At 42.6% G+C, this 12,710-nt stretch overlaps 2 protein-coding genes across 2 annotated transcripts; one reads left to right on the top strand and one right to left on the bottom strand.

Moving 5' to 3' along the window:
- The first annotated feature begins 1,886 nt into the window (after positions 1 to 1,886).
- LOC135977075 (olfactory receptor 5AR1-like) lies at positions 1,887 to 2,825 on the top strand. The gene has a single exon (XM_065576039.1). The coding sequence runs from the start codon at positions 1,890 to 1,892 to the stop codon at positions 2,823 to 2,825; it is 936 nt and encodes a 311-aa protein (XP_065432111.1). The 5' UTR covers positions 1,887 to 1,889.
- Positions 2,826 to 5,475: 2,650 nt separating this feature from the next.
- LOC135977074 (olfactory receptor 5AR1-like) lies at positions 5,476 to 6,439 on the bottom strand. Its single transcript, XM_065576038.1, has one exon. The coding sequence runs from the start codon at positions 6,418 to 6,420 to the stop codon at positions 5,476 to 5,478; it is 945 nt and encodes a 314-aa protein (XP_065432110.1). The 5' UTR covers positions 6,421 to 6,439.
- Positions 6,440 to 12,710: the final 6,271 nt, after the last annotated feature.

Raw genomic sequence — 12,710 nt, forward strand, 5'->3', positions numbered from 1 at the left:
CATCTGCAAACTTTTCTTGAAGCAAATGGAGATCATAATGGAACGTATCAAACACCCATTTGCTGGGAGTCTGTCTGTATCATCGCTTTCAGAGAAAATGTTGTGATCAGAGCTGGTCAGGTATGTTCCCACTAAACACATTTTTCATCACTCATTCATCAAAACTGGAACTGTTTGCAGGAAAGGATTGGTTTGGACAATTTTTTTCAACATTTTTGGGGGGGAGCTTATAAATTGTTGAAATGTTTTTGTTTCAAAATAAAAAAAATCCATTTTCATGATTCAACGTGAAAAGTCATTTTGAAATTTCAGCTAATTGCAGCTAAAAAAAATGTTTGCAACCAAACCAAAATGGTCTAGAATGTATCCAAATCAAATATTTCAATTGACCTGAATTTAGTTCTTTTCCTGATTTTTGGTTAGCAAAAAATTTCAATGTTTTGACTCCGTCACAATTCAAGACAGGAAAAACTGTCAATATCTCAAAAATTGTCATGGGATAGGAAAACCATTTCCTGCCCTGTTCTGCTCGTGTTCTGGGGCAATGGCTGTCTTGTATCAATGCATCAGAGTTACAGGGAGAGCTTAATCACAGAAGCATTTTCTATCCAGTGTGCAGTCTCTGTCCACTCAGGCTGACCAGTGCTATCAGACAACAGGATGTGAGGCCAGGCTCTGGTTTATCTTCAAGCCAGTTGCCCATGCAGCTCTCTGCACGCTCTAGCTAACCCATCCCTATCACCCAGGGAACACTAGTGGTACCATTCTCCCTGAATTCTGCCTATGTGCTTCCATTTTCTGTCAGTGCCTGAGACCTGCCCAGGTCTACACCCAGACAAGAACTTGTCAGTGCCTAGTGCTGGATAAGCCAAGACCAGCAGCTTGCAGACTAGGTTGCCTGATACCATAGCACATTCCCTGCTGAATCTACACGGAAAAGGCTTTTAGTCTATGCCAGCTAAAAGCATCACTGCCATGTAGAAAGATTTGCAGTGTGTGGGAGAAAATAGTTATAATGCACATCTGCAAAAAGTATGTGTTACCCCTGTGGGTTTATAACAGATCTCTGTTATAGATGTCCACTGTTAGGGGTCTAAATCCATATTTAGTTAATGCATTTAAACTGGCCTGTGTTTTCAATAGAGCTGTGTGAATAACATATTTTTTGGTTTGTAACAATTTCAAAAAGTCAGAAAAAATCATTTTGGGTCATGGAATTTATTTGAAATTTTCAGCAAATGTTAAAGTAAAAAAAAATCAGGGTCAAACAGAATGTTTCAGGTTAAAAAAAAAGTTTTGTTTTCCTTTTGAGCATTTTTAAATGATTGTTTAATTAAAAAAAATGAAGGATATGTTGAAACTTACAAGTCATGTAAACTAAAAAGATTTTGGTGTTGCTGAATCTGCATTTCTCCTGGAAAAAAAAATGCAATTGAAATTTCTTTCCAGGTCTAGTTTTCAAAGGGGAGGAGTCCCAGAGCTCCCAATGATGGCCGTGGGATCAGGAACAGAAAAGCAGGGCTAGTGAATGAACTCTAGACCATTCACTTGTCTCTCTGTATATTCATTGACTTTCCTTTTCATACGGAACATTACCTTTCTTTGTTGCCTCTGACTGTATAGGCTATCAGGTTGGATGCACTTTAATACACAGTATGCGCTAATTCTCAGCATGACAAAGCCTGAGATGTAGTGGACAGTGTGAATGTAATGCAAACAGTGTATTCCCTAGGATTGTCCCCTGATGTATTCCCACTGCCTCGGGTTGGTGCAATATTTCACGAGGGAAGTCAGAATGAGTGTGGAGGATCCACTCTTGGTCTTTTCTTGGCTCCTGTTTAATTGCACATGTCACTTTTCCCCTGTAAAGGAGATCATGGTTGGAAGAAATGGCGGAGGGAAATCACACCGTGGTTATAGACTTCGTTTTCCAGGGATTCATGGATCATCCGGAGCTTCAGGTCCCCCTCTTTGTGTCGTTCCTAATGATCTATGTTATCACCTTGGCGGGGAATCTAGGGATGATCATGTTGATCAGGTTCAACTCCCGACTCCACACCCCTATGTACTATTTCCTCAGCAATTTGTCTCTTGCCGATGTTGGTAATTCCTCGGTTGTTGCTCCTCGGTTGCTGATGACTTTTGTGGTTCAGGCCAAACCCATTTCCCTCGCTGCGTGTGCAGCACAGTTTTTCTTTGTCTGTAACTTTCTGACCAATGAAGCTTGCCTGTTGGCGGTAATGGCATATGATCGCTTCATAGCCATCTGTAACCCCTTGCTCTATAGCGTCGTCATGTCAAAGAGACTTTGTGTATTACTAGTGGTTGCTTCGTACATATGCGGCTTTGTGAATGCAGTTGTTCAGACTCCATTTATATTTACCCTGTCCTTCTGTGACTCCAATGTCATCAACCATTTCTTCTGTGACATCCCCCCAGTCCTTAAGCTGTCCTGCTCCGACACCCACATCGCTAACATGGTGCATTTCACCTTGTCCAGTATAGTGGTCATGACTACTATTCTCATTGTACTATTCTCCTACATGTACATCCTCATTGCCATCCTGAAGATCCACTCTGCCAAGGGCAGATGCAAAACCTTCTCCACCTGCGCCTCCCACCTGACGGCCGTCACAATTTTCTACGGGACTGTGATCTTCATGTATTTACGACCCAGTTCCGGCTACACCACAGACCCAGACAAGATCATCTCTGTGTTTTATATACTCATAATTCCCATGCTGAACCCCCTGATCTACAGCCTGAGGAACAAGGAGGTGAAGGACGCCTTTAGGAAGATGATAAACAAGAAGTTTTGTTCATAGTTAATATAATTATTGGGATTTGTGCTTATCAATAAACAAGTGGTGAATAAATAGTGAATTCTCTGTGTCATAGCTCTGATTTCCTTTGTTTTAACTGTATTCTGTGGCTTGTTCCAAAAACAAAACAAAACAAAAAATGGAATCCAGGCCTGTTCATCTTGGAAATTCAGTTTCCTAGGTTCAGGAATGACCAAGAGGCTGCAAAGATCACTATTGAAAGGGAGCATTTGTCACAGACCCCCTTCAGCTCCCCTTGCTGGATACCCACCAGCTTGTGTTGAGGGGAATCCCAGCTTGGATCCCCAGATGTTTTAAGCTGCCAGAGACTGAATGGAGCCAGTCACTGCTGCAGTCTCTGGGTTCCTAGGCACACAATCAGGGTGCAGGCCCTCAGCCTAGCGCCCTTTCTGGAGAGCTAGAACCTGATATCTAGCTGGCTAGTCCCTGGGCTCAGGGGTGACTGTTCAGACTCTGCCGTAGCTTAAACACTCCCTGTCCTAGAATGCCACCGAACAGTGTGAGCCTTGTTGGTTACAGCTGAACTCTCCCACAGGGCCACACAGTATGTGTAAAGAATGTAACACAGAGAGGGACACTCTGAACCAGAATCTAACACTGTAGAGCTAATACTCCACCAATAAAGCACAAGCCCATTTAGAAAAGGACACACATCCTAACTTCAATGGACCTCACCAGCTCATCCTTTCCTTGGGAGTCCCCTTGGGTAGCCGTCTGTGTTCAGACAGACTGCTCCTCTCCCTCATCTAGCTCCTACAGGCAGCTCCTCTCAGTTCTAGCTGGTCAAACATGGCCAGGTAGAGCCCAAATAGAGCAGCTTCTGCCCTTTTATAAACATCTTACTCTCTGTCAGGTGACCTCATGATCAGCCTCTTCCGATGACCAGATACCCCTACCAGGCAACCGTTCCATTTCTTCCCCATCAACTGAAAGTTTAGGCGGAAAATTTTCAACCACGCCCAACAAGGAACAGATCCAAAGCTCATTGAAGCCAATGAAAAGACTCCAATTGACTTCAGTCAATATTGGTTCAGACTGCAGGAGTTTAAGTGGGGATATAAAGGCACCAAACTCCCATTCCAGGGAGTTGTCCAGGGAACTGGATGTCTAACTGCTCATTGAAAATGTGTATTTGCTCATGGGAAGTTGTTGATTGCACGATGGGGTTTCCAATCCTGTACCGGTATTAACGTGTTGAAAGGAAAATAGTCCTTTTATGTTATGGCACTATAGCGTCATTCCATTTTGTACATATATGGAAAAATCATAAGCAGTATTCCTAGGAGCACAAGAAGTGGATTTAAGTGATCGATGATTCAGGCAAAACTTCCTTGGACTAACCAGAGCATATCCAGTATGAATATTCAAATGTCACTGTGTGTAGGAAGCTTGCTAGTGCTATGAATAGTGATAGCCCCATCACACTAGTACTTCATAATGTGTACTAGTACATCACAATCGTACATCATTATAAATTGATTGGACTACATTCATTCTTGATCTGTCCCCATATCATTCTCTCAAGAAAAGGGAGTTACTTCAGGGACGAACCTGTCTCACTGTTTACAAAGTCCAAAGAAAGCCAAACAAAGCAGACCATTGATATACACCTCTACCCCGATATAATGCGACCCGATATAACATGAATTCAGATATAACGCGGTAAAGCAGTGCTCCGGGGGGGCAGGGCTGCATGCTTCGACGGATCAAAGGAAGTTCAATATAATGCGGTTTCACCTATAACGCGGTAAGATTTTTCGGCTTCCGCGGACAGTGTTATATTGGAGTAGAGGTGTAATTTCAGGATTGCCAGAGAAACTCTTTCATAGGTTGGAGAGAAGATAAATAAACAAAAGCCCTACATAAAACAGCAACAGTTTTCAATGAGTAAAACCAGTGGTTCTCAACATTCTCCAGCCTGTGACCCCATGTTAAACAGAAAAAAGGGTTTGAGATCCCTCTTAAGTTTTGGGATGCTCCCCTTCCATCTAGCCGTGAAGACAGGGCAGCTGGTTGTGATGACTGGAAACAACCTCCTCTGTTGAGAACTCAGGAGTAAAACAATGTCCTCTTCATGTCGGCATGATGCAGCGGTGAGAGAAGATACTCTGATTTGGTGCAGGCTAGCTCTGCATGATGAAGGTCAACTCTGCATTATTCAGACTAAGTCCCTAAGCTCACCAGAGAGGACTTTTCTGGGGAATTTATCATTACACATTCCGAGAACATGGCCGATCGACCTAAGCTGAGCTTTGATAATCGTTACCTCAGTTCTGGTTGCTTTGATTCAGTATGTTTAACAGTGCCCTCCACTGGGTGAAATCTCAGAACCGAGGAAGGATACATACAATCTTCTCATCCTCTCACCGGAACTCCAACCTGGCCTAAAACATAACAGGCAACGGCAATTGTCCTTTAAGCCAAATGTCAGAGCATCTTGCTGATTCTGCATAATGTCACAGACCCTCATTCATGGATCTTAAAAACAGCAATTTCTAATATTGTATTTGACTGGGTTCCATTATATGATTTTCTGTACATCACATGGAGTGGCTGAGTCATAGAAATAAGGATAATGATACAGAGAACTCACTCTTATTCCATCTACTGTTTATTGGTTAAAATATAATGATTATAATGACCAATAAAAAATCTTCCTGTATATCACCCTTTTAAAGGCATCATTTACCTCCTTGTTTCTCAGGCTGTAGATCAGGGGATTCAACATGGGGATCACAAGGGCATAAAACACAGAGGTAACCTTGTCTTGGTCCACCACGTAGCTAGAACTGGGTCTAAAATATATACATATCAGCGTCCCATAAAACATAGTGACGACTGTCAGGTGGGAGGCGCAAGTGGAAAAGGTTTTGCGTCTCCCCTTGGCAGAACGGATCCTGAGAATGGCCAGAAGGATGCACATGTAGGAGATTAGGACACCCAGGAAAGTAGTCGTGACAATTACAATAGAGAAAGTGAAAAGTACAAGGTCAGTGACATGGGTGTCAGAGCAGGACAGCTTCAGCATGGGGGGCACATCACAGAAGAAATGGTTGACAACATTGGAGCTGCAGAAGGACAGACTGAATATAAATAGAGTTTGCACAACTGAATTCACAGAGCCACATACATATGTACCAGCCACTAACAGGACACAGTGTCTCTTGGACATAATGGCTCTGTATAGCAGAGGATTACAGATAGCTTTGAAGCGGTCATACGCAATCACAGCCAGGAGGCAACATTCATTGGTCACAAAGAAACAGACGAAGAATAGTTGTGCCGCACACTCAATCAAAGGAATGGTTCTAGTCTCTGCTACAAAGGTCATTAGCAACCTGGGAGCTATGGCAGTGGAATATCCAATATCTACAATGGACATCTGGCTTAGGAAAAAGTACATGGGGGTATGAAGTCGGGTTTCAACCATGATTAACGCTATCATCCCAAGATTCCCCATCAGGCTGACCACATACATCACTAGGAACAACATAAAGAGGGGGATCTGTAGATCTGGATGATCTGTGAATCCTACGAAAATGAACTCGGTCACCGTGGTGTGGTTTCTCTCTGCCATTTATTCCAGAAACGCTCTCCTCTGCTGGTGAAAAAAAAAAAAAAGATTAAAATTAATCACTGGCCAATAAAGTACTGAGTACAGATCCCTCATAATCCCTGTGATTGTTTCTGGGAAACGGTGTATAAACGTAAGAAAGCTGAAATACGTCAAAGGACACTCCTAGGGAATGTTCTCTTTGTATTCCCCACATGCTTTCCATTAGAGATAGGACATGTTCCAGCTACAGAAATATTGTGGACTCTGTGTTAGGGTGACCAGATGTCCCGATTTTATAGGGACAGTCCCAATTTTGGGGGCTTTTTCTTATATAGGCACTTATTACCCCCCCCCACCCCCATCCCAATTTTTCACACTTCCCCTCTGGTCACCCTACTTGTTTTAATATGTATGAAACCATCCAGTGGGTCAAATCTTCTATAAAATAAGAGATATATAGATTGGGAGTGTTTAGTTTAGAAGGGAGGCAAATAATCTATCAATGTATGCAAGTAATCAATGCTATAGAGTTTATTCATGGTCTTTGATTTTCTCTTCCTAATCAAAATGACCTCAAAAGGCACAAGTGATGCTCAGTGCCCCTTTTATATAGGTGCCTAAATATAGGTTTAGGACCTAATATGAGGCAGCTCCAGTGAAAAAGTTTGGTATCACTAAAGTTTCACTGTCCTATTGAAGTCAGTGTATGTTTTACAGACATTCTTTGTAACCACATGCATTATTTTTCCTCCCTGTTACAAATCCTCCTAGAGGTAATAACACTTGTAGGTGGTGTGGACTGTAACTGATTCTATGATTACTTTTGACTCAGATTCACAGAGCCTCGAAATGAGAAAATGCATCTCCTAGAGATAAATACTAAGGTAACCTGTGGAACTCCTTGCCAGAGGATGGTGTGAAGGCCAAGACTATAGCAGGATTTAAAAAAGAACTAGATAAATTCATAAAGGATAGGTCCATCAACAGCTATTAGCCAGGATGGGCAGGGATGGTGTGCCTAGCCTCTGTTTACCAGAAGCTGGGAATGGGCAACAGGGGATGGATCACTTGATGATTACCTGTTCTGTTCATTCCCTCTGAGGCACCTGGCATTGGCCACTGTCGGAAGACAGGATACTGGGCTAGATGGACCTTTGGTCTGACCCAGTATGGCTGTTATGTTTCTATGGAATTTCACTGCTACATGCACAAAGATGCTCAAAAGATAATAATAATGAGATTTCTTACCAGTCATGGTGTAGGTGTACATGCAGTAAATTCCATTGTGGTTTGTATTTGGTGGAGGAAGATATGGACTGGTTTGACTCCTCATTAACCAATTGACTTCAGCTGAACTATACATTCACAATCTAGCCAATGACATGGTAACGCAATGTGAGATGTGTGCAGATGGGACCAAAGCATCTCATGTCCGACTGTAATCTTTAGGATAGAAAGAAAATGAGTTGGAGATAATTTGTGAGTTTCCTAGTTACTGGAAAAACACAGGTCTCTGGATTCTGCATATTCCCTCTGTCTTTACACCTGTGCTAGACGAGTAAAAAGAAATGAAATTATTTTTTAGAAAATATAGGGAACATAGGAATTTCCATACCAGATCAGACAAATGATGCAGCTAATTGAGTATTGTCTATGCATTAGCAGTCTTTGTTGTGTGCTTCAGATAAAGGGGCAAAGCCCTCACAGTAGGAAGTTATTCAATAACATGCCTATAGGGGTATTTTCACCCTACATCCAGGCAATTAGCGGTTGCCTCGTGCTCTGAAGCATGAAGGTTTACATCCCTTGCAAATGTCTGTATCATACCTAATGTAACTGTTCTTAATATTTATACTATGAATCAACCTCGCCCCCACCCCCCGAAATAAAACGTACCAAAAAAAAAAAACCTGCTCAAAAGACTTTATTAAGGTTGGAAAGTTCCACAATTGAAAATTAGGAAATGCCAGATTTGTGGTTGCCCATGCAACCTTAATTCTGCCCTCGTGGGTGTTTGCATTATGATAGTCTTTAATTACATTATCACATGCTGTTTTTTCTTAGAACCACTGGATCCCCGCCTTGTTCAGTGTATAGAACAGACTCTTGTGTGACTGAGTAGACAACCTAAATGATGTGCTGTTAATATAGTTTTGCATATGTAATTTCCTGGGTTTTTAAAAAGGCAAAACTCAATTCTGTCACGACACCTCCATTCTGCATCCTCTTGGTTTGCACCTGTAACCACCTGCAGTGCATTACAGACTTCTACCACTTGCACTACAGGCCTTTGCAAGAGCAGGCTGTTTTCCTATAGCTGACCGGGGAGATGGGTAGGATCTGTGGGGCGCCTGGCCCAGTATTCTGCCTCTCTCTTCCTCTGGGGAAGCTAGGGGAGAGCCTGCCCACATAAAATCCCCAGAGACGGGAATGAACCACTGGGCCACGTATGTAATGCAGAGGCGGCTCTCTCCTGCCCCAATCAACTCTGGTTGAGCAGGTCCAGAAGCAGTCACTATTCCAGGTGCAACATTGTCAACATCTGCTGCTTTTTTTGGTGGTAACATAACACGGGCCCATCTGTTTAGACTACAGGTATTATACTGGCAGGAAGCTCAAATTTTGCTCACAACTGAAGCAAGAAAGGGGTGACAGTGGTTGTCAAAAGCTATAACTCGGCTAAACCTGAATAGAATTTCATGGGGACAAAACAAAAAACAACAAAACCAAAAACGCTCAAGTCTGAGGGCTTTCTCCCAAATGAATTTCAAAAACTTGCTGCAAACAATGGAGGTGTTTTAGCTTCTCGAAAACAAGATTGCAAGGAGCTGTGAGAATGGAAAGTGCTCGGTAACCTAATACAGGGAACACGACCAGCTCCCCCAGGAGTAAATGCTGGATTCTTTTTTTTATTATTAAATATAGAGCTGATAAAGGTGCTTGATCGTGTAACCCTAAGCTCACACTTCATAGTTCATAGTTCTCTGTCCCCCTCCAGAGGCTGGACCACACAGAGCTAACACAAACAGACATTTTAAACCAGGTAGTTTATTTTTTTAGATCCCGAGGTCCTGGGCTTGATCCCCAGTGTCAATGACAGAACCGAGAGTACTGAGTTACAAGCGATATTAAGCTGAGACAGAAATATCATGTTCCTCCCCAGAACAGGCACACAACCAGGTGTGTGACAGAAAGTTTTCTGAGAACTCTGTGTCTGGTCCTCTTACCTGCTGGTGTGCATCAGCCTTGCCCTGCAGACTGTCAGGAGGAGATGTGCTATTGTAGACTGGAATCTTGAGTTGCCTTTAATTTATGCTGTACCCATTCTGTGTGTCAATAGAGAACTTCAGTTCTTCAAATGGTCACTCCAGCACCAGATCTGCTCTAGAATTTTTGAGCTAGCACCACAATTCATCATGCAAAAGAACACATTTGAGACTAAATAAATGAGCTGGCAAAATAAGACATAAGAAAACAAGAGATTATATTTTATGGTTCTCTCTGTCTGCTATTTATCTTACACTATTTGGTTTTTCTGCAAATAGATACCGTCAACATAAGCAATCCTGTAGCATCATGTACCTTTTTCCACTGTGTTTTATTCTGAAGCAGAAAAGCCAAAAATAAATATCAAGTCAAAATATCTGAAAAGCTGATGACAGGGAATCTAATTTAACGTCTAAAAGATCGAGAGAATATTTATTCCTACTCTTGTCAGAGCTGAGTGGATTAAGCCGACCTGTGGAGAAAGAGGTGTGTTATCACCAATCCCAGTAGAATGGTGTGTGGCTGACACAAGTGATTCTTATTTGGATTGGTGGCAACTTGGGACAAAATCCCTGAAGCAGCATGAACTTCAGAAGAGATAGTTAAAATGGCTTTTATGTCTCCTGGAGGTTGGGGATAATAAATCAGAGTCCAAAGTAGAACAGCTCCAGGAGAGACTGAGGGAGAACCACACCAGAATATCCCATACTTCAGCGGCTAGAGTGCCCACAGGAGAGGTGGTCAAATCTCTTCTTCTGTGAGGTGGAAGGGCCAGGCATCTCCATGCTCAGGAAGAGGTAGCCATGTGCATACTCAGAGGCTAAAACAGGCACAAAGGAGCTTTTACTGCAAAAATGTAGGTGCCAAGTGAGTTTAGACACCTATAGGGTTTGGCCTCAGCTGAGTGGGGATTTCAGGAATAGCAATGGGGCCTGGTTCTGAATTGAGATGCCCAAAGTGGCAATTAGATTTAGGAGTACAGGTTTCATCTCTGCCATGTGCCAACACTTAGATCTGGCCTACAGCCGAAAGATTTACAGGTCTTGCTATATCTGCTAGGGATGTGTTTGTCTACTGATATAATTATACTGGTATAAGCATCAGTGTTGATGATGTTATACCAATATAAAGGTGTCATATACTGGAATAGGTCCATACATTATAGGCCAGAGAGGACCATTGTAGCCAGCTAGTCTGACGTCCTGTGTAACACAGGCCATAAAGGAAATTTTGAAAGTCTTGATTCAGGTGAACCCCCAATCTTTGCATCACCAGGCCTTTAGCAGGGATCATGGACTAGCCATTGCATCCCAAAGCTCCCTATCACATTGCATGAGTGCTTTCTCCCTAGCATTAGCCTAGAATAAAACACCTTTACCCCATGGTGCTGCAACCGAGGCTATGCTACAGGGTAGGGCTGAGTGAAATTCAGCATTTCCATGCCATAGGAAAAACTGACTTTTCAACATGTGTCTGCATCCCCAAATCAAGGCAAAAAAAGTTAAAATATTAACATTTTGAACACAATGGAAATTCTGAAAAATGTCATTTTGGAAATGTCAAAATGTTTTGTTTGACATTTTTGATGAATATGAAACACTTGGACATTCCAAAATTGAAATGTTTCATGTCGGGGTATTAACCTGACTTAAAAGGCTGCTGCCTGTCTCAGATTGAAATGTATTTATTTGGAAAATTTCAGCTTGGTTTGCCATTTCTGAGACTGAAACTAGGGGGAAAAAAGACATTGTTTTGCCCACATTATATATATATATATATAGCTGATGTCTTTTCCTCTGAGAAGCTCTGGTGCCCCCCAGCTTTGCAGCAGTGACTTGAAATTTGATAGGGTGGTGCCTTATGCAATTCCCATGAAAATCAGCCCAAATTTGACTATTTGAAAAATGGCTGTTCACACAGGATCAATGAAGATTTGTGAGAGCTTCCCAGTTTAATCCCTTCAAGATCCCCTCTGCCCTGGGCAGGCAACAGCCCAGGGATTCTGGGGGCTGAGCAGGATTTTCCCAGCAATTCCAGATCTGGGCTGTTGCAGGATCTCAAATTAGGCACCCAAAATTAGTGGCAAGTTTTGATCTTAATGTCTCTGTGCTTGAGTTCCCTACCTCACAGGGGTATTTGAAAATAAATTCAGACACTCTAGTGATGAACACCATAGAAAAATCACACAAGCAAATTATAAATTCTGTCTTCAGAGCAGGGTTAGAATAGTTTAAATAAGACCTGGTATAGCAGATCCCTCTTGGTGTCTGCTGAGCTGACAAGTCACTCAGAAACCCTGAAATTCAGTAACCACTGGTATCATTTACTTACAGGTTCTGTTCCAACCCCCTTTTTGCAATACACAGCTTGGGTTCTCATGTCTACACCTAGGAGCACTGCACTATCTCTACTACCCCTCCCTTAGCCTCCCCCACTTTTGGCTTCCTTCCTCCCAGCCTTTTCTATAGCCCCAGGCTAATTGGGTGGGTAACTGTCTCCCATTCACCAATTAGGTGCAGGTTTTTCTAGCCAGCTCCAATTTGCTTCCCTTAATGGGAGCTGGCGTGACAGGGGGCTGAGTGACCAGGTCTTGCCCCGCCCCTGTCACACCTGGGCCCACACATTGAGTGATGAGGCTAAAACAAAATCCTGAACAGCTGTTCACAAAGTGGGCCCTGTCCATTCTCTGCACTCAAACTGGTTGGGAGCTTTTTAATAAAATGGATTTTCCCCCAAAAATATGGATTTGCCAAATCGAAATGTTTTAGTTGGAATGTCTCAGTTTTGATTAAACATTTCTCAGGTTCAGGGTGGAATTTCTGGTTAAACTCCAGAGCCATAGAGAGAGCGACCCCAAAATAGCCAAATCCCAGCTATCAGGGCACTCACCTGGGATGTGGGAGACCCCTAGTCAAGTCCCTTCTCTGCCTAATTAAGAGCAGGGAAATAGATTTATATTGCCAATATGACAGGTGAGTGCCCTAATGTCTGCCCTATTTTCTATTCTCTGGCGCATCTCAGTCTCTCAATCTCTCCTGTTGGAG

This window comes from Chrysemys picta, chromosome 22 (genome assembly GCF_011386835.1).
Source record: "Chrysemys picta bellii isolate R12L10 chromosome 22, ASM1138683v2, whole genome shotgun sequence".
In the NCBI taxonomy this organism is placed as follows: Eukaryota; Metazoa; Chordata; order Testudines; family Emydidae; genus Chrysemys; species Chrysemys picta.